This window comes from Manacus candei, unplaced genomic scaffold, assembly GCF_025592945.1.
Source record: "Manacus candei isolate 608988 ecotype Guabito, Panama unplaced genomic scaffold, ASM2559294v1 h1tg000050l, whole genome shotgun sequence".
Taxonomy (NCBI): Eukaryota; Metazoa; Chordata; class Aves; order Passeriformes; family Pipridae; genus Manacus; species Manacus candei.
Window position 1 is genome coordinate 1,324,926 of NW_026138098.1, and position 21,720 is coordinate 1,346,645.

The 21,720-nt window shown below is 45.0% G+C and overlaps 1 protein-coding gene across 3 annotated transcripts; it reads right to left on the bottom strand.

Moving 5' to 3' along the window:
- Positions 1 to 1,921: 1,921 nt before the first annotated feature.
- PRLHR (prolactin releasing hormone receptor) lies at positions 1,922 to 11,233 on the bottom strand. 3 transcript variants are annotated; one of them, XR_007906772.1, is made up of 4 exons: positions 11,075 to 11,233; positions 9,738 to 10,963; positions 4,072 to 4,122; positions 1,922 to 3,149 (listed from the first exon to the last, which is right to left on the bottom strand). XR_007906772.1 is itself a non-coding variant. In XM_051800418.1 (3 exons), the coding sequence occupies exon 2, from the start codon at positions 10,775 to 10,777 to the stop codon at positions 9,743 to 9,745; it is 1,035 nt and encodes a 344-aa protein (XP_051656378.1). In that variant the 5' UTR covers positions 10,778 to 10,963; positions 11,075 to 11,233; the 3' UTR covers positions 1,922 to 3,149; positions 9,701 to 9,742. The 3 variants fall into 3 exon arrangements, 1 of the variants encoding a protein (XP_051656378.1); XR_007906771.1 differs by having other exon boundaries at positions 9,701 to 10,963; XM_051800418.1 differs by lacking the exon at positions 4,072 to 4,122 and having other exon boundaries at positions 9,701 to 10,963.
- Between the last annotated feature and the right edge of the window lie 10,487 nt (positions 11,234 to 21,720).

The following is a 21,720-nucleotide window of genomic DNA, read 5'->3' on the forward strand; positions in this document are numbered from 1 at the left end:
AAATCTTGTGGAGAGAGAAACCTCAAAGCTCATTTTGGACCTATTATCTACAGCAGAATATCACAGTGGCTTGGTTAAATCACTGGTCCCTATTTAAGAAGACACAATAGGGACACACTTGTCTCTGCTCTAAACTCTGTTTCAAAGAGCTTGGACTTTCTGCAATAAAAGGTGAAATCAAACTGCAGATCCATGTTTCAGATATCTGCAATTTAGGATAATCTCTAGAGCTTGCTGTTTTTGCAGCTATTTTTAAATAGATGAATTGTGAAACTCACTGTAGCTCTACATTATCTTTATCCATCTCCTTGAGTCTCAATATTTGAATGTAAATAGCTTCAGATGCAGAAAGCTGTGCTGACACTTCATTTAGTTTTACTCACTGCTGACAGAAGGTCTAACACTATTCTTGTGCCAGTCTGGCCTTCTCCCAACCCACCTTCCACCTCTGTTTTCATATACCTCATGTTGGATCTGGAAGTGAAAGTGCTTGCCTAATTATCTCTATTTTTAGCACTGCAAATTAGGATGTTTGTTGAACATCACATTGCAGATTCAGCTTGTCCCGGTAATTCATTTTAACACTAAAAATCCTGTGCATTTTCTTCTTGCCCCCAATCTTTTTGTCCTTTTCTGATCACTCAGCAAACCCATAATGGTTTAGAAAGCTACCAAATATTCCACTTGGACATACCTCCTTCAGTGGTGGGCAAACATTGAAACATCTTCTACCCCTCTTCGAAGTGACCTAATCCCCAGGAACCAAGGCATTTTAAGAATTATTGAATTGTTATGTGAATTCATTCCTTTGACCTGGTGGGGGTTTGGGATTTGTTGATTGTTCTTTGCTTGCCAATGGAGTTCACACGTTCACAGGAGACATTTAACCTGAGGTTGCTGTTGCTGTGCCACTGAATCCTTGGAAAGCAGATCTGAGCTAAACCCACAAATCAGATCTAAAGTTTGTAAGACTGAGTGAACACACAGGAGCACAGACAGCATCCCAAGCTGATTGTACAATGCACTTGGAGAGGGTTTGACCCAAAATGTTGAATGCTGATGTGCAGAATGAGCTGCTGTCTGGGCTGACCCTGCTGACAGCCCCTCCTGAGGGGGCAAAGTGAAGGTGTGACTTCTCCTGCTGCATCTCTGAGATGTGACTGCCTCACACTGAGCTGAAGGGAGATGTCTGCATGAAAAATAGTGACCTGAAATTCAAGAGCCTTTCCTTAACATGCATGGGGGAAGGAGATAAACCTTCTCAGTCAAGGATTGAAAGGCAACTTTTCAAAGTTCTGTTGCCCTTAACCAATAATTTAATGATTTCAGGGTCTGAGAAGTCTGGCTTTTAATCCCCACTTCTCCTGTGTCCTCCCCCTGTCCCTGGGCAGCAGCATTTCCAGGTGAGCAGTGCCACTGTAAACTCTTCCATGGGAAAACCTGTTTCTTCATTTAGCAATGAAAAAAGAATGCTAGAAACCAGGAAAGCATGTAGATCTTGTCAGACCCTGTATACAACTTTTGGGGGGTAAAAAGTGTTTGGAACAGTGCTTTCCACAGTGCCTTAAAAATAAAGAAACCCATCATTTTTAACTACAGCAAAACACAGGCCTTCCACATCTTCCCTGCACTTTGTGTGTGATGTTGTCAGAAATTTGACTGGTGAAGATTTGCATTTCTGTCTGTCCTCAGTCTGTGGCAATTTTCCAAAAGGAAAATTGTTTTTTCGAAACAATCTAGAATTAGCTGTGACAAGTGACAATTGCATGGGTGGCACAAAAGGCTTTTACAAATAAACATCATTTATACAACAGACATAAATACACATTTTAACGGAGAAGTGATTCATAATGATAATATTATTGACTTGTTAAGATTAAACAGGTCTGCCATATGCTGCCTAGTGCTTTAGATGGTTTCAAATCTATTTTTATTTTTTTAATTTATGCATATTAACGACAGATGTTGAATTTAAAATGATCCAGTAATTGAGGGAAAATAATTCCAAAGCTTAGCATTGAAGATTTTGTCTTGTTAATGATTTTAAATACCTTTTATATAATATATATTGGTGATACAGCTCATAGCTAACTCTTGCACATAATATTTGAACTATTTTCATCTTACTTCCTGCAGAGCTGCCTCCAGTTGCTGAGGAGTGGGTTGGTTGAACACTTGTCCCGGAATTCCATCCCCAATCTTTCAATTATTTTTATAAAAAAACCCTTTCACAGGTGCATGTGCCCTCAGACTCACCTGCCTCTGGACTGTGCACTGACAGCCCTGCTCATGTGGACCTCACCCCAGTGGTTCATGCACATGCTTGGCCTGCCCCTGCTGCACTGTAGGGCTGAGGGGAGGGAGGAAAACCACAGTCAAAAATCCCCTGCAGTGGCACAGCACAAGTGAGGGAGCACAGGAAGGCTTGAGTGACTCCTGCATTCTCACAGGACCACCCCTGGGTGATCACAGCCTTAGCCCTTGGGTGGGCATTGTTTGCTTCAAGTGCAAAAAGTAATGATTTCTTCTTTCTTTCTTGCCCTGCCTCCACGAGCCCAAGATGGGCTTGGTTTACAACACAGGCTGTAGCTTCACCTTCCCACTCCCAAGGGCAGCTGGTCCCACAAACTGGAGCTGTGGCTGACAGCATCCCGCCACATTCCTGCCACATTCCTGCCACATTCCATCACGGCTCCGGGGTCCTTCGGCTGTGGAGTTCTCAGCAGAGCATTGCCCTGCCTTGTGGCTGTGCTGGGTAAATAACCACAGCTCCCTGTGGCTGAGAAGCTGCAGGAGAGAGCCAAGCCCTCGTGCTGCCCGGCCTCACCAGAGCCCCAGCTGCTCCAGCTGAGCACAGCGCCTGCTTGGGGATGCTGCTGGGGAGAGCCTGAGCTGGGCAAGAGTGACCCGCAGCACCACAAACGTCCCCAGGCTCTCACAAACCCCTCCTGCTGCTGTGAGTCACAAACACCTTTCCAGCAGGTTGTCTGGAAGCCAAGGGCTGTGCTCAGCAGGAGAGGCAGATCTCATCACCACCAGCTTCTCTCTGCAGTCCTCCTCGCTGCTGAAAGGTCTCCAGTGCCTCATGGAAACATAGGAATTGCAGGAAATGTAGATGTGGGGATTAAAAATCCCCTTTTAGATGTTCCCTGCAGAGATTAAAAAAAAAAAAAAAAAGCACAGGGAAATTACAAAGTGATAATTTAAGGATGGAGAGCCCAGTCAGCTGCAAATAGATAGCAGTGATCCCAAATTGATTTCCAATGGGTCAGAGACATAAAGCAGGGAGCTCTTGAGTGTGTGTTTTCTCGTTTATATAAATTACTAGCTTCATTAACTTAGTTTGACAAAGCAGGCTGTAGAAAGGGAAAGTAAGCAACAACAGACAAGAGAGTCAATCTTATCTGCTTCTTGTCCAGGAGAGTAAACTTATAGATCCCAAAGGGACATAACTCCCAGTGTGATATATTTGAACTCCATGCCCTTAACCTCTCCCTCCTTGCCCTGTAGGGAGGCAGCCTGGCCACCTTCTGACTAGTTCTGAGTCATTTAGTTGGAAAAGACCTCCAAGATCATGGAGCCCAGCCTTTCCCCCAGCACTGCCAAGCACGTCACTGAACCATGTCCCCAAGTGCCACAGCCACACATCTTTTAAATCCCCCAGGGGCAATGACTACACCACTGCCCTGTGCAGCCTGTTCCAATTCCTGACCACCCTTTTGGAGAATATATTTTTCCTAATATCCAGTCCCATGTAATCCTGTGTGAGTCCTTAGGAGAGAGAGCACTGTGATGTCTTTTTCTTCCCTGGGCAGCACCAAGAAAATGCTAGTATTCCCAATTTCAGATGGCAACATCCTCAAGGCTCCTTGTTCTCCTGAGTAGTTGATCAATGATTTCAAAAGTCTGGGGGAGGGCTGGGAGTGCAGGGAGCAGAGAAAAACCAGGCAAAGTTTGATTGAAATCAGCCTGTTATGTCAGTACACAGCAAGAATGTACTTCAAACCTGCTGAGACAGGGATTATGACAGTGATCTCTGAAGGAAAGGTCCTATTAATGTTGGCAGCATACCTCTGATGCACCTGCAGCTCCTCTCTGGGACTTCCAGTAAAGCATCTTGATCTGGAGGGAAATCAGGTACAAAGGAACAGTCAGTGATGGTTGTGACCCACAGTGAGGTCCCTGAGCATGGGGAGAAGTATTTACTTGCTGTACACACAAAAACCAGAGCTCCAAGGGGCAGGCCAGGCCAGCTGCAGGTCCACACAGCAAATGTTTCAGTGCAGAGCTGCTGTGTCTTTCTGCTTGCAGAAGAGAGAAGAGCTCCTTTCAGAAAGCTCTGCTTTCAGTGTGCTTTCCATGAGTCAGAAATGTTTGCTTTGACCCTTGGGCAACCTTTTCTTCAGGGTAAGGAGGAGAAATGTCACTATTTTTGTCTGAGAAAAGAAAAAGATAGTGGGCAGTGAGAGTGGGGGGCTGAAGGTAAAAGTTTGTATTACATTTCTTCGTGCAGGAATGGCAAAGGCAGCTGTGGCTTTACCACCAGCACATTGTTTTTCTCCCTACCCTCTTCTCATCTGGTGGGCAGATTGATTGATGTATTGTCCAATTCTGTCCAATTTTGCATTTTTTTCCCCAGCTGCAGGTGTACCATTTTCAGCTTTTATCTGTACCCTGCATCATCTCAGACATCTAATTATAACTCACCATCGACAGCTCAGCCAGCAAGATTTGCTCCATTAGAACTGTGCAGAGCATCTGTTGTTCAGCTGGTATGAGAAGTACCAGCTTTTCCCAGTCCATCAATCAGCTGGGAAACACTCACCATGCTCATCTGAGCAGTGGCCTTATGGCAGGACCTGCTTTTGCCCACCCCAGATAAATTGCCATTCCCCAAACACGATACAAATACAGCCTTGAATTTCCTTCATCTAAGTATGAGGAAAATTTATTGGAAGTAATGCATTGCACAAGCAATTTAGTCTTTTGTGACTGCTCTGAGCAGATATTCTCAAAGTGGGGGAGAGACAACTCTACCTGACCCTTATTTAGGTTTAATTAAGTGTTTTTCTTTGTCTACCTGATTTCAGCTTTAGTGACCTTTGGTCACTATCTAATCTGTTTTTTAGTTCCTGATCCAATACTGACTGACTTATATATGTGTTTCTTAAGTACACTGCCTTTTGATACAAGCCCCATGTTTTACCACAGGGCATAGCCTGTGTTTGACAAAGCATTAGTGCATCTATAAACACTGGAAATATAGCATATTTGCTGGAATGATGCTCTGTGAGTCTTTCCAACAGCTATGCAGAATAGCTTCAAATTGTGAAGCTGTGACCCTGCTGTCTAAATCTGTGCTCTTCACTGTAAGTGAAGACACCTCACTCTCCCCTGCTCTTCCTTCCATATCCATAGCACTGCCCACATTTCAGAGATGCTCAGAGCTGCAGAGGTTTGGCCCAGTGGAATCTTCCAGAGGATTTTTGCAATGAGGAGGTGTGATCCTCAGTGACCCTTCCTTTTCCAAAGCCCAAGACTGTCCATGCTCTGATAACCCACTTGCTGGCTCATGCCTTTGATACCTACCCAAAATCACCACCCCAAGCATGTGTGGTAACTCCATAATGCACCTAGGAGTGTTTACTGGAGACTGTCCTTTAGGAACAGTCCAAGGAACCCTCATAAATAACACTTACTGCTGTAAGACACAGAACACCTGGGTCTGTACCTGCTGACAGTCTCTCTGTACATGGAAATAACTGGAAAGAAATCCCAGCAGAGGAGGAGGATATTCCATTCTGCCAGACCTCAGCTCAGGTGCAAACCCTGCTCATCCCTGCAGAGCACTGCCCTGCTCTGTGCGAGTCCTGGGCTGCAATGTGAGCAAGGAACAACAAAAACCCTTCCAGGGAAAGTTAATAGATTCATCAAGTTTTGAACCAGGCTACCTTATAAAATCAAAGCATGCAATGATTTCTTAAATTGTAATTAAAAAGTATACCACCAAAAATACCTTAGTGATGAGCCCTGGCCCCTCAGAGAACCACAGCAGCTCCCTGGAGAGGGGTGGAGATTGGCAAACAAGTTTCTCATGACAGCTTTTAATAGAATTATTTGCATAACTGGATTAAAGTAGTGCATCAATGTGCCTGTAAATCTTATTATTGTTTATTACTCTGTATATCAGAGAAAACAGTAATTAAATTGAACAGAGGTTCTTGGGGCTCTATTCAGAGGCAGGACTGAGCCAACGTGGCTGTGCCTCGGTCCCTGCCAGGCTGCAGAACCCCCAGTCCTCCAGCCCATGGCTGGAATTCCTCTGTGCACCACACAGGGAAAGCCTGGAAAAATGGCAATGCAGGACCAGTGAGGGGGACCAAGGGGGCTGCAGAGGAGAGAGAAGGAGCTTCTGTGTTGGAGAATGCAGATCATTCCAGGGGGCAGCTGCAAAATCTATGGTGAGCAGTGCCTGAAGAGAGGGGCAGGCTCTGAGCTTTCTGCTGCCAAAGCACATCCTGACAGGTTCAAGGCATGTCCAGGTTAAACCAGCACTTAGATGAGGGTGCCTGCTGTGCTGGGCACTCCTGAGGACCTCTGTGAGATGACAGACCTTGGCACTGCTCTAACAGCAGCTCCAGAGGCTGCTGGAAAAGAGATGTTCCCAAAGCATCTGTCACTGTGGGAACAATGTGTGCACTGAACAGCCCTTCATTTCTGTCTCAAGGAAACAAAATAGAGAGACTAATCCCTTGTTTGCTTCAGGCAGCTCTCTGCAGTCACCATCTTCAGCCATTAACATTCAAAGGAACATTAATAACTCAAACTGTAGTGCTGGCAAATGAGGGTAAAAATATGATGTGTAAGAAGGAAATGATCCCTGGCCTGCTGTGGCTGAGAAAGTCATCCCAGTTACTGCACTGAGCTCTGGATCACTCTGGATTACAGCACTGTCTGTGTTTAGTGCAGGAGGTTGTGCACATTATGGGCCACCTCAGTATTAATTAACCTTTATAAACCAACAGATTAACATAATTCAGTGAAAGAAAAACCTCTGAAAGTCAGGATTTTTTTGTTATTTGAAGCTGCTTTTTGCAGTGTTGTTTCAGTGCTCTCTCTTGGTGTCCTATTCTCTGTGGTCTTCAAAAGAGTCCTGAAAAAAACCTGAAAAGCTTGTAAAATTTGGTTGGTTTGTTTGGAAGTGGTTTGGTTTTTTTTTGTCTTTTCAAAATCACCAATTATTCCAGTAGCTTGCTATATTGAGCTTGAAGGAAAAACAATTTCCTGAAATTCAGCAAAGCAAAACATTCTTTAACAGGTCATTCAAATCTTTAAATCAAGGTAAGCAAGGCAGATACACCTAATCTGAGAGTGAATGCAAGTAATGCCCGGCTTAAAAGGACCTCCTTCATTCAGTGTTTCTGTAATCACAGAGTCACAAAATCATAGAATGTTAAAGGGTTGGAATGGACCTTAAAGATCATCTAGTCCCAACCCTCCTGCCTCCCACTAGACCAGGTTGCTCAAGGCCTTATCCAACTGGCTTTGAACTCTGCCAGGGTGAGGCATCCACAACCTCCTTGGGCAACCTGTTCTAGTGTTTCACCACCCTCACAGTAAAGAATTTCTTCCTAATGTCTAACCTAAATTCCCCCCTTTCAATTTGTACCCATTACTCCTTGTCCTATCACTACAGATTCTAATTTATTGTCCTTTCACTACAGATTCTAATATCCTCCTTACTAGCAGCAAAACAACTTGAAATTTTAGGGAATTTGTGAAATGGGATTTCGAATGTTTTTCCAACACTTTTCTCAGTGTGTGCATATGGATCTGTGGGAGCTTTTTACCAGATTAGGCCTATTGAAAGGTGATGAGCAGAATTATATTCACAGTTTCACAGCAGGAGTACATGTGCAAACCAAAGAAACCTCTTCTCTGTCTTCCCTCTGCCCTCATGTCCACTGGCATTGCCTCACAGTGAGTATGTACCTGGCCATGTGCAGTTGTGGTCAGCCAGATGGCCAAAACTGCCCCTGGGTTGCTCTGCTTCTCTGGCTGATCTCCCCTCAGCATCAGGCAGCTCCTCATGCCATCACAGCTTTTAGCTGAGCAGCCTGGAAGAAACCTCTTCAGGATCAGTGGCTGCTTCCAGAACTTTGTCCCGTACACTCACCTGTGATCTCAGGTACTTTCAGCTCAGGAAGGAAGGAACTAGGAACCATTAGGTTGATTATAGCTTCTAACTCCCTCATCTTATCGAAATGTGAATGCCAAAGGAAATTGTTTCTTCCCAAAAGACTCCTTCAAAGGGGAGTCCACTCCCCCCTGCCAGTCCACTCCCTTTGGCAGCTCTGGCTATGACTGCTCACGCAGTGCTCGTGTGTGACTCAGTGTCCATGGCCTCTTCAGCCCACTGCCTCTTAACAGACACCTCCAGAAGGGCTCCTCAAGGCAGTATCAAAGCCTCTGGCTCTCTCTGGAGATCAAAGCTGATGGCACCATTGCCACCTGTCAAAACCAGCTCCTGGAGGAATGAGTGGAATTCATCTCAGCACTGACAATGCTATGATGACAAAGGCAGCTGACTTGCAGTAGGGCTGCATGAGACAATGGCAGGAACACAATTCAATGTCAGTAAAGTGGTGGTGTGTCTTAATGTCCCCTATTTGAATGATTTTCCACTACAGGTTGTGTTTCCAGTCAGTCCATCCTTGATGGCAACACTTGCAAATCTACCAAATAGGCTGTTGCCCACTCTGCATCACATTTCACATCACAGAAATAACATCACTCTGCTTTTATTTACCCTCTTGCAATACTGCATCTCACCTTGCTACATGCTCTGCTGCAGGCCCACGAGACAGAGGGGGGTTTGGGATTGCAGGAAGATGCTGGGTTCCAAAACCAGAAAACCCAAATTCCTGTGCAGTCCCAAAGGCTGTGACTCCACCCCCTGGGCCTGGGGCAGGGAGCAGATGGGGGTGAGGGAAGAAACCATGCAGGGCAGACACAGCACACCCCAGCAAGGGCCACAGGCACACAGGTGACCCAGTCATCTTGAACAGAGGCACCTGGAGGGGTTGCAAGTGAGCTGCTGCCATCACCCTGCATGTCACCCACACCCCTGGGAGAGGGGACACCGCTGCATCCCCCTGCTGCCAGCACAGCTCAGCTGGCACAGGGAGGCTTGGAGCAGCTCCTGCCAGCCTGGTTTCCTGCCCACAGCTGGGGTAGCTGCTGAGGGACGGCATTTCAGAGACCTTTATGCTATTTGCAACTTGGCCCTAACCCAAGAGGACTACAGGAATATTGTTAGTCCTCTGCCTTAGATCCTGGGCTAAGGAATGGACTCTGGGTAGATAGCAAATTTAATTTCTACCCAATCCAAAACACTCCCTCATTGAGGTATTTAGGTTTCATACTCATCCTTGCTTCTCCCCATCCCCAAAACCCATGTCTGTACTGAGTAATATCCAAAGCAGATAGGAAGGATCCCTGTATCTTATTGTGGTAATATCTCCTTGCCTCTAACTCCAGTCAAAGAAGAAAAGACATTTTTTAAACATGGCGTCTGCCTGTCATTCTCCATTAGAAGTGGAGGTGCTGAGGAAGATAAGCATGGGAATTGTGTTGTTATAATTGAGCCCTGAAGACAAATGTCAGGAATGAGGACTAATTAGAAGTGGAAAAGACTTACAATGTTACTGTACAAAGGAAATGCACTCCCACCAGACCTCGTTTACAGCACCACACTGGCCATAATGCAGTTTGTAGCGGGTCCAATTTTCTTCTTTCTCCAGGCAAACATTTTCTTCAGCTCTCCCCTGAAGCTGTCGTGGAGCCAGGCATAGAGGAAGGCGTTGGTGCAAGCAGACATCATTGCAAACCAGTGGCACAGCAGCTGGATAAAGTTGAAATACTGCTTGTCAATCAGGCTGATGTCTATGTCCTTTATCACGTTGAAGATGTGCAGAGGCAGCCAACAGACTCCAAAGGCTGCCACCACTAAGACCAGCAGGCGAAAAGTCTTCCTCCTCCGTGCACGGTCCCACTCGGCCTGGCCCTGGGTGACATTGCCTGGCACCACACGGTTCCTCAGCTTGACCGAGATCCTCAGGTAGGACAGGGAGATGACAGCCAAAGGCAACACATAGGTGATGATGAGGGTGCTGTAGGCATAAGCCAAGCGATCCCTTTTCATGTGGAACCAAAACTCCTCACAGATGGAGAAGTCCAGCTCCGGGAACTCCGCGTGGTAAGTGTGGACTAAGGCTGGGGCAGCCAGGGTGCAGCTCAGCAGCCAAATAGCAGCCAGGATGTAAGCACAGACAGGGATGGTGAGCCTCCTGCGGAAGGGGTACACCATGGCACAGTACCTGTCCACAGCTATGACAGTCAGGGTGAACACAGACACGAACACCGTGACCGGCTGCATCAGGAAAACGAAGTAGCACATGAAGCGCCCGTACACCCACCCCCGGGGCTCGAAGGCGTAGGCGAGGGTCAGGGGCACACAGGTTGCACACATGAGCATGTCTGAGAAAGCCAGGTTGCCTACGAGAAAGTTGGTGACATTGTGCATTTTTTTTGTCTTGCAGATAACATAAATGAGCAGGTAATTCCCAATGACACCGATGAAAACCACCAGGGAGTAGCAGGGGATGATTAGTGGCTTGAAGGACTGAACAAACTGGAGACCTGAGAATAAATTGCTGGCGTTGCTGTGAATTGCAGAGAGGAAGCTTTGGGAGGTTAAATTGTCCGAATTCATCATTTTCCTCCTTTTGTTGTCTGCCTTCAGCCGAGTGAAGTAGTTACCGCTGCACTACTCCCTCACTCAATCAGTGGGGATAATGAATGGATTACTGGCTGTCCAGAGGTTACCACATGGATAGTAAACAAGCATCCGTAAAAGCAAAAGGTGAAGTTGTAATCCTCGAGAAGCAGCTTCCAGCAATTCCTAGGAAAAATCAAATACAACCAATTTCCATTAAATTCCTCCTGTATTTACTATTAAATCCAGGTTTTGACAGCATGCCACTTAATAAACATTTAATGCACGAGTACTTACTGCTGTGGGTTTTTAATCCCATACGATTTTCCTGGGGATGCCAAGAAGTGCCCTGGATGTCTGTCTTCTGCAAATCCAGGAGCGTGGATGTGTGTGTGTGTGTCAGAGAGAGAGAGAGAGAGAGAATATATGAGGGAGAAAGAGGGTGATGCGCATTTACAAGCTAAGTGCAGATCAGTGTTTTTAAACAGTCTTACTCCCAGGTCAGGACAGATTTGTGTACCAGCTTTCCTCCCTATTGGCTGTCCTGGGTATTGCGTTGCTCTTTGCGTGCTTCTTGCTGATAGTAATTAGTTCTAGAACATCCTTTCAAAAATTCCCTTCTCCTTCCAGTGCATCTATAATTGCCCCTCACAGCTAAAAATCAATTTACATTCATTAACATGAGCCTGCACAGCATCTAATCCCAGATTCACTTTGCCACAGCCCCCAGAGTGTCCAAAAAAGCTACCTGTGAATTTGCTGCTATAATGTGACTGCGAAAGAGAATTTTAATAATATGCTGAAGGCAAATAAATGTTTATGCCACTAGAGGGTCTCAGCTATGTACCTGGTGAATGAAGTTAGGCTTAGAAATGTGCATTTAGCATGTAGCTCAAAGGAACTTATTTTATTTGCATTTGTTTTCCAGTCATGGTACAATGTTTGCTCACCCACTGTGACTATTTTCAGTAGGATTTGCACATCTTTAAATACACGTGAGCATCTGAAAGGAAGTACTGGTATCCAAAAAGATTAGCTGTAAAGGTTTACCTGCCCTGAACTAAAGCATCCTGTTTCTAATATTCCAGCTACCCAAAAGTATTTGGGGTGTTTCTTTATTCCTGCAGTAGATTTGTTAACCTTTTCTGTGCCAGACCACAAGTACTAACCGGTCTGTAAATCCATATGTATTTGTTTTGCTTGGTTCAGACATTAGAAAGCAAAAAATCACCCCATCCAGCTCTTGCCTATTGCTCTAATTCTCCCTTAACTCCTCTCCACCTCAATCTGGCACCAATGCCTCAGCTGTCCATAAAAACAATGAAAATCCACTACATCCATCTGTACCAGCTAGGGAAACTAAAAAATAAATGGAGCAGCCTAATTCCAGAATACTTCAGAGCAAATAACATTGCTAGGTTTTGCAAGACACAATTTTAAATGACAGTTTATGTCCTAATCTGTTAGACTAAGGAAATATTGAGCCATTATTTTCTATGAGACCGTGGGCAGAACCGTATCCTTCTTTTGATTTGGTGTAATTTGACATAAATCAGACTTTAACATAGATTTAATTTCTGTCGTATTCCTTTCCCTAATCCTAAAACAGAAGCAATCTTGTGCAGCCCTTGTTCAGGCTGGAGCCATTCTGCCTGGGATGGATGGGCATTTTGAACTTGGTAAGTACTGACTCTGTGCTGCTCCATCCAGGGTTGGTTTATGCTCTGGACTGGAATATTGCTGTAATTCCAGCCTGAGGGGAGAACAGGCGTGTAGCCACATTACTCAGGAGTGTTATCCTTCACTTCACGCCTGTAGTAACCTACCCATGACCCAGACTAAAAATGGGATGTTAGAGCCCACTTCAGAGTCCAATCTCTCCTACCTGAGCTGGATGGGACCCAAGGGAATATGGTACCTATTTATCTCTACATACCCAAATCCAGAACAGGAGAGGGAGCTGAGGAGTGAGGCTGCAAAGAGGCAAGGAAAAAGGGGATTCCTGCTGCTGTCACCACCCAGTGCAACCATGGCACTTGGTGATAAGCACCATGATGCAAAGTAATTTCCCAAACCCATAAATGCAATTGCTTCGCTTAATGTGAGAGAAAAGCATGGCCTGATTTAAAGTAGGATTGCAGCAGGCTTTGGACATGATCTCTAGCACGAGCCAAAAGACATAGAAAAATGAAAGGAGGGCATATGCAAATGGTCCTCATGCTGCCACATCCTGCTGGAATTGCAAGGCTCGTGCCAGGAAAGAAGCCTCACGATGATATCCTTGCATATGTAGTAATTAAACATTTCATTTTTAACTAAGTGATTTTTCTGCATCATTCCCAAGAGCTGCAGAGTAGACCCAATAAATATCCTCATTGTATTCCAATGAAAAAAAAGGTTTATGCTTCGCCATGTGAGAATAAAAATGAAACACAGAATCATCTAAAGAAGCCTTCAAGGTCACCTTAATGCTCAAGTCACAAAAAAACCTGTAACTAACCTTAGAGGTCCTTTTATTTCGAGCTGTATTGGTAAATCTTCCTGTATTTTCTCTTACCTTTAAATGCCCTTTTTTCACCTCTGAAATGAGTAATGAGTACACCTTCTGTTTGAAGGCTCCCACCTATTTCTGTCAGTGATTTTCTGCTTGTTTTGGCTTCAGGCAGAAAATTTCTTCAGTTCAGCTGTCTTCTACAGACAAGATCTGGAAAGATAATGTTTAATAGAGGCTTGAATAGAAAAAGCAGCCCAGCCATTTAGCCCAAAGAAATCCTCTTTCCTCCTTTTAAAACTGCAAATATGAATGTTGTTTAGAATTTCCTGGGCTGTGTGACAGAGTCCCTCTTGAACTGCCTGTAAGTCCATTTCACACAGAGAACTTTCTCAGTAAAAGAGAAAAGGTCACAGGAACGGTGTTACTGTCACGTTAGAACTGTTTTGACATTCCAAGTGTTTAAGGGTGCCACATGTAGGGATGATGATTAGTGTTCAGTGAAACCCTGGTCTTCCCTCAGTCAAAGGAGAATGTTACACCCAGAGCCAGACCAACACCCCACAGAAATGTTTCACAGCTGAGCTTTCATAATTTCTTATGCTCCTGTCCAACTCTGCACAGCACAAGCATTGTAAGGTGCTTTTAGGCTTTACAGACCAGAACATTTTCTTGTCTCATTAGTCTCACAGTTTCAGGTGTCAGTTTTCTATGTTCCTGTTTATCTGCCTTTTTTTTTGCATAAAGAATACTTCTTTTGCATCACAGACCTCCTTTAAAAATTCTTTCACATCATTCCACAAATGTTCTGTGCAGAACAGAACAGGTAGTTCTTGTAGAGCCTACAATAAAAATAGATGCTTTGCCTATTTTGAATGATGCAGATATGAGGGTTCCTTTAGCAAATTATTCTTTTGACCAGCCAGGGGACAGGATTTTATTTCCCACAATAATTTCATGTCGGGTCAGCCTGTCCCCCCCTCAATCATATAAATGCATCCTGCTTGCCCCTGCTGTGGACTGGAACACCACAGTTTCTAAACTCTAAGAACCATGTTTACAAACAAGGGTTTGGGTTTTTTTGGTTGGCTAGGAGTTTTTTGGTTGTCATTGCTGCTTTTCTCAAATTCAAGGTACCAAACTTTGATAAACACAGGATTCAGTTTAACATAATTCACTTTAGCTGAAGAGGAGCTTAACAACTTGAAGGAAGGGGATGTTTGAATTTCAGTCAAAACTTGCTTAAGGTTGCACACTGAATATAGAAGAGGGGCTCTACTCTACATATGCACAGAATTCTTTGCCTTCTGGGGAAAGTGACATGAGAAAAGTGAGTTGGTTCCTCAGATGACAAAGATCCTGTGCTGAAATAAAGACAAAAGCATAAAAGCTGGGGGGAAATACAAGTGATTCCCTGGGAATGAAGGTGCCAGGTCACAATTAAACAGTGAAACTTTGGAAACCCGAGGGAGAAGGGGAGGAAAAACTTGTCATAAAAGACAGGATCAAGGTCACCTAATAATAAGAATTTTTACTGTGGCTTAAATTTTGTTGCAGGTCTATACAATGAAGCAGGCAGTGCCTTTAAGAGTGGAAGAAAAGAAAATCTACCACTTTGTGAGAGATTCCAGGGTGAATTTGCCTCCACTTTGTTACAACCTCTGGACAATTTTCTTGCTCTAAGTGTCTATTCACCACAGCAGAATTGCACTATATTCTTTAAAAACACTAGGGAGGACGGTAAACTCCAGGGCAGGCAAAGATGTATTTAAGCAAAGGAACAACATTAATGAAAGACCAAATTCACCATGGGCAAATTTAGCACGGAAAGTAGAACACTTCTAAGTGGGAGGGCAACAAATTGCCCCTTGGAAGTGCTTGTTTTTGGAACAATCACTGTATTAGGGGGGATAAAACACCTGCTTTTCAACAGAAATCTTGATCCATTTATCACGTGCGTGTGGCCTGATTTCTTGCTCGGGGCTTGAGCTTCAGGAGGCTCCTTTCTATCCCTCATCAACACAGACTTTGGATTGCACTCACTCCAACTTGAAAATAACTCCACTGTCACATTTTTCGACAGTATTCCCATTGATAATGTTCAAAAGATAGAATTCAGATGTGTATACGTGCAGACCCACATACATGGGTACAGCTCAGACTACATCCTAAGACATTTTTAGTGTTCTTTGCTGTTCTTTGACAGGAAGATTTTTGCACTAGTGCCTGTGAAGATCAACTAGAACAGCACTTGAATATTTGCTTGATGAAGTTTGCCTGTTGCTGATCTTGGCACCTGCTGAGAGCAGCTGATTTACAAAGCAGGGAGAAAGGCAGGGCCAGCACAGTCACTCTGGAAAAACAGTTTGATCACAAGGCACTTCAGTCAGTACCATCACTGATTCTTTTTTCTCTGAACTGCCTTCCTAAAAAAACACTGCCTGGAGACTTGGTACAGCCAGGCTTGATTCCCCCATGTCACCACACCTTAAGATTTTCTTTGCCAGGTAAATCCATGCAGGAATTAATGACCAAGAAAGAAGATGACCTGATTTTTTTTTATGTTAGGTTTTGGTGTGCAGTTTTGAGGGATTTTTTGCTTTTTGTGTGTGTCTGTATGTGCTGTTGTTTGAGGATTTTTACTGTTGGTTTTTTGGGGTTTTTTTGTTTTTGTTTTTGTTTTTTTTTTTTTAATCTCTAGGCACAGGATAAATAGGTTAAATGCTATGATTACTCAAGAGGAATTTGTGTTGATTATGTTGCTTGAGCATGCTAAAGGAGTATTGAGCTGAAGAACAGTCTGGCTAACAAGTCTGATCATCTCTGAGTTGTCTGGACAGACATCAATGGAATTTCAGATTTTTGTTACAAGTCCTTCTGTAAACACACCTCTGAAATGGATCCTTGTCATGCTACAGTAAGAGAAAGTTGCTGTCTTTAGAGTTCCCATAGACAGGATGTATAACACAAGGAAAACAACCAATCAAACAAACAAACAAACCCACGGGGTAAAATCTTTAGGAATATCTAAGCTAGAGGTTTTCCTCTTTGTTTGTAACTATGATTTTAGGCAACAGTGCTGACACATCCTGGTAAAGTGTGCTTACTTTTTATTTTAATAGCTCAGTCAGGACTAGCCTGGGAAAAGCTATCTGAATGCCTCTGATTTAAAGGCTGTTACAAGGGAGGATGAAAACGGAAAGGTATGAAGGCAGATTTCCATATCCAACAGATCCAACATCTCCTGCTGCTCCAGAAAAACTGGCATTTCTCCTCTGCTCCCGAGCCCTGAAGGGATGCAGCATCAATACCAGTACATGCCCCAAGCCAGGGCAGACTGTGGGAATTGGCTGCCAGGAACACCTGCAGGTGGAATGCTGAGCCCTGGAGGAGCTCAGAGGAACTCTGAGGAGCTCAGCGTTGGGAGCGTTCCCTGCAGACGCGGACAGCCGGGATTGGGGTCCCCGCGGACCCCGCGGGTCCGGCGGGCAGGTCAGCCCCGGGGCAGGGGAGGGCTGGCGGCAAAACCGCCCTGCTGAGGGTTAAACATGCTGCCTGCCCCATGGCACCGCTCTAGGGCACCCCGGAGAAGCAGTGCCCCCCTGCCCCGCCGTGCCAGGAGGGGCTCTGGCAGGGTTTGGGCACTGCCCGAGAGGTTTCCCCGCGGCCGGAGCGGAGCGGGAGCGGCTCCTGCAGCACCAAGGACAGCGCCCATCCCGGGAGGAGCTGTGTGCCCTCGGTGGGACAGGGCAGGACAGCCACAGCCACCCCAGTGAACTGCTGTACCCTCGGTGGGACAGGGCAGGACAGCCACAGCCACCCCAGTGAGCTGCTGTGCCCTCGGTGGGACAGGGCAGGACAGCCACAGCCACCCCAGTGAGCTGCTGTACCCTCGGTGGGACAGGGCAGGACAGCCACAGCCACCCCAGTGAGCTGCTGTACCCTCGGTGGGACAGGGCAGGACAGCCACAGCCACCCCAGTGAACTGCTGTGCCCCTCGGTGTGACAGGGCAGGACAGCCACAGCCACCCCAGTGAACTGCTGTACCCTCGGTGGGACAGGGCAGGACAGCCACCGCCACCCCGGAGATGTTCCTGTGCCCCTCGGTGGGACAGGACAGGACAGCCACAGCCACCCCAGTGAGCTGCTGTGCCCCTCGGTGTGACAGGGCAGGACAGCCACAGCCACCCCAAAGGCAAGGGCAGGGCTCTCAGAACCCCCCTGTCCCTGGGGGTTCCCCCGCCACCTGCAGAATGTTCTTTATCCGCAGAAATCTTCTGTGTGCGACCCCTGAGAAACCATCAGAGCAGCAGTTACACCGAACCCCGCACCCGGAGGGGATCTCTCCCCAAGAACTGAAGAAGGAAAAGGCATTTCCTGCTTCCTGCACGTCGTGGGTTAACCACAGTGGCAGCTGAGCCCCGACAGCCACTGGCTCACTGCCCTGTGGTGGGATGGGGGAGACAACCAGAGGAGTGAAAGTGAGAAAACTCGTGGGTTGAGATACAGTTTAACAACTAAAGTGAACACTGCACACACAAACAAGGCAGAGCGAGGAATTCACTCACCCCTTCCCGTGGGAGGTGGGTGTTCAGCCACATCCAAGAAAACAGGGCTCCATCACGTGCAGCACCACCTGGGAAGGCAAACACCATCACCTCCAACATCCCCCCTTAATTCTTCCCCCAGATTTACAAGCTAAGCATGACACCATATGATAGGGAATACCCCTGTGGTCACTCAGGTTCAGCTGTCCCAGCTGTGTCCCCCCAAAACTCCCTGTGCACCCCCAGCCTCCTGTCTGGTGGGGTGAGGAGCAGAAAAGGCCTCGGCTCTGTGTGAGCCCTGCTCAGCAGTAGCTGAAACATCCCTGTTATCGACATGTTTTCAGCTCAGATCCAAAGCACAGCCCCATACCAGCTCCTGTGAAGAAAATTAACTCTATCCCAACCAAATCCAGCACTTTGCACTATCCCAAGGTGCCCACCCACCCTGGGGATGGGTGAAGGGCAGAAGAGAGCAACAGCTCTCTGATGTTCTGTAGGGACCACACTGACATGAGAAAACTTGCTGCTTTCATGGAACAATGGAACAATTAATACCTGTCAAACAAAAAGGAAAAAAAGACCAGAGGACCAACATCATCCCAGCTGCTCTTAGTTGTTTATACAGAGCAATAAAATCCAACTTCCATTTAATTAACTATCCCACTAACAACAATCTGCCCTGGAGCTTCGAAAGCTCTTAATACTAAAGGTTTTTCTGGAGGACTGTCATCTAGTTTGATTATAGTTTGCATAATAACATTATGTAGAGATAAGAACACTATTTGGAATTGAGTTGTTCTGCTCTCTCATGCAAATTCATGTTTGGAAAAAAAGGGAATAAGAGATATTGTACTTTAATAACCTACATCATCTCAATAAAACCTAACTTAACAGAACTTCTAATGAAGCCTTCTGCATGTTTTCAGCACATTTGTATTAAGAATAAGGAAGTGACATTTTAAAGAAGAAAATAAAACATTTTATAGCATATTCACAGCCAGGCTTATTTATGATCTCCTCTCCTTCCAACTGTACAGATCTATATTTGCTCTCAGGACTATTGTCTCACTCTGTCTGTGTGTATGTGCATCCAGCCCTTATAACTATGCTTCAGCATCTGGGTTAATTCTCTTTCACTCTCTCAATTCCTCTTCCACAGCAGAATTTGTCTGCTTACTTTTTTCTGCTTCACAGTATCACTCAAAATAGCCATTAAAGTCATCTGCTGTTGGATGAGCAAAACATAGAGCCAAAAATGCTAAAGGTGGAAGAAATTAGAGGAACACAGAAGGTGAGTGAACATTTCATGATGACTCCTACTGCCATGGCTTACCCACACACACCATTTCAGCTGTTTGTCCTCTCATGTTATTTTGGTACCTTGCAGCACTGGTTATAAATGTCAGTACTCCTGACCTGACATTCTGTAACTATGAAAATCAAAGTGAATTTTGCTACAGATTTCAACATTGCCCAGTTTCTCCCCTGCCATTTTCTTTAATATATTTCCTTTAGAATGCTTGTCTCCAGCTCTGTTGGCTTTCCCCCATCTTTTTATCTAATAGAAGAAGCTTGAAATCACAAAGACCACCAGATTTCCCCTACTGTGATCCCTTCTGGGTCACCTCTTTCAGCCCTTCCTGTGGATACTCTGCCTCTGTTAAACCTTTCTTACCAAGGAGGAGCCCAGCCCCATCTGCAGAGCTCCTGGGCTCTTGTTATTAAGTCCTATTATTCCCCATGGATGCTATCCCATTACCTGATTGCTTTTTGATTAAGAGTTTAGTCTCCTGGTAGCTTTCCCCTAACATTCCTTTCCAAGAAGTGTTTTGTTCATTTTGTGGCTGCATCAGTGATGGGAGAACTGTCCTCATGCCTGGGCTCTGTCAAGTACCTGAGCACAGTAAGAGCCACAGTTTAATTTTATGAACAGCCTTGTTTACATCTGAATGCACCTGCTGAACTCCCATCAATTAGAAGACTCCAACATGCAATTTCTACACTAGATATCTGACCCATCATTTACTTGTTTTTCCACAGACATTTTTATTCTATGGAACAAGTCTGTTTTACTTTGCACCACTGCTGAATGTCTGTTATCCATGGTCAGTCACCTCAGGGCTGGATGGTGAATCAGAGCAAAAGCTGGTCCCGTTTCTGCTGCTCCTCTGTTGTGGCTGCTCTTCTCTGAGACATGACACCTGCTTTTTTTTTGTTGAAACAGCAGATTTTCTCCTCCTTTCTAGGTGACTGATGCCAACTCCACCACCAACACAGTGCCTACTGCTGCATTAAACAAGTGAACTCCAGCATTTTGTGAGTGTTGATCTCATACTCATCAATTAAAGCATGGGAGAGCCTTAACCTGGAAGGGGGTTTTTTTGCTAAAACCTTGCAGTTAAGCACTGCAATGTCAAAATAGCTCACAGTCCCAGTGCAGGACTCTCTGATTCTGTGTAATAGAGAATTGGCTGGAATCTGTGTGGAATCTGGGGTCCAGCACGCCCCAGATGTTTACAATGAAGTGATTCTTACATCACTTTACACGTGTTTTTTCCATCATTGCAACAAAATAAGTCTTTCCTGTCAAGAAACAGAAGTGCTGTTTCAGATGGTTCATTCCTAGTAGTGGTGAATCATGAGAACCATATTCTAATTAGGGCAAAATACAAAAGCCCCATAGAAGTGAGCTGATATTTGCCACATAGGGCTCATTTATTATTTTGACCCTGTTGCTGTAGCAGCTCTCCAGGTGTTCAGACAGACTTGCAGTGGAGCAAGGCAAGACCTGCCCAAACAGAACTTAATCACTGCAAATGCAACAAGCCCAGAAGCTCACAGCATTTTATGCACAATAATGAGCAACTCTTTCTGATACCAAGTAAAAATCAGTGTCATTTCCCCTCTAGGCAGGACAAAACTGAGGCTGGATAATTTTTACCCTGAAGCAGGACAGATATTACTGGTAGAATTTGCTCCAGATCTCCTGATATCCTGTGTAGGCAAACCACCTTTCCCTACTACTGCATGAGGTGTCATCACTCCAGAAGAACAGTAATTTCTAATTAACCATTCTCCCCATCCCTTATTTCTTTTTTGACATTTTAAAGCCTGGATTTAAGCAGAAAAAATCAAAATACACAGCCCAGGCAACAAAGTCCTCCAAAGCCTTTTCTGAAGATACCCACAATATCATACTTTCAAAAAGGCCACAAATCTATTCTATGTCAGTAATGGTTCCTATTTTTGTTCTAGTAGGAATAAGAGCTTTTAAGCCTGGTTAGAGTTTTACTTAGCAAAAACATTATACAACATTCTTTCTAGTAAAAAATGAAGTAGAAAAAGCCCCCACTGAATTCTTACCTCTCAATTTCTCTGAGCACTGAAATAGTATATTTACAGTCATGAACCAAATCCCAGCCTTTTGAACAGCTTGGAGAGAAGTGGTGTATCTCAAAAACAGAACAGAAAGCACTGTTGGTTGGGGGGAACTATATGAGATGTATATTTAGAAGTTCAGAAGGACTGGAGCAGCTGTATTTATTTAAGTTTTTCTTTTTTGTTGTTGTTCCCACTGAGTGTTTAATTGAAAAATACATGGGAGCTTCTAGAATGTTCAGAAAAACATGCCATCAGATGGTATTTTTTTTTAATTCTGTTGAATCCTGAAGTGACAGTAGCAGCTTGTGCCATGAAGTGCAATGCTTCTGTGGGTTGTGGGATGACTGCCATTGACACACAGAACTGCACCACCCTGATCCAGAGGTGCACAGAGGCACTGGGACAATCATGCCAGCTGGTTTTAGTGTGTAGATCTCATCCTTCAGGGCAGAATTTATGAAGCCTCAACCTTTGTTCTAGTCTACAATGAAAAGTAAAAGCTCTGAAATGATTCACAGGCCATT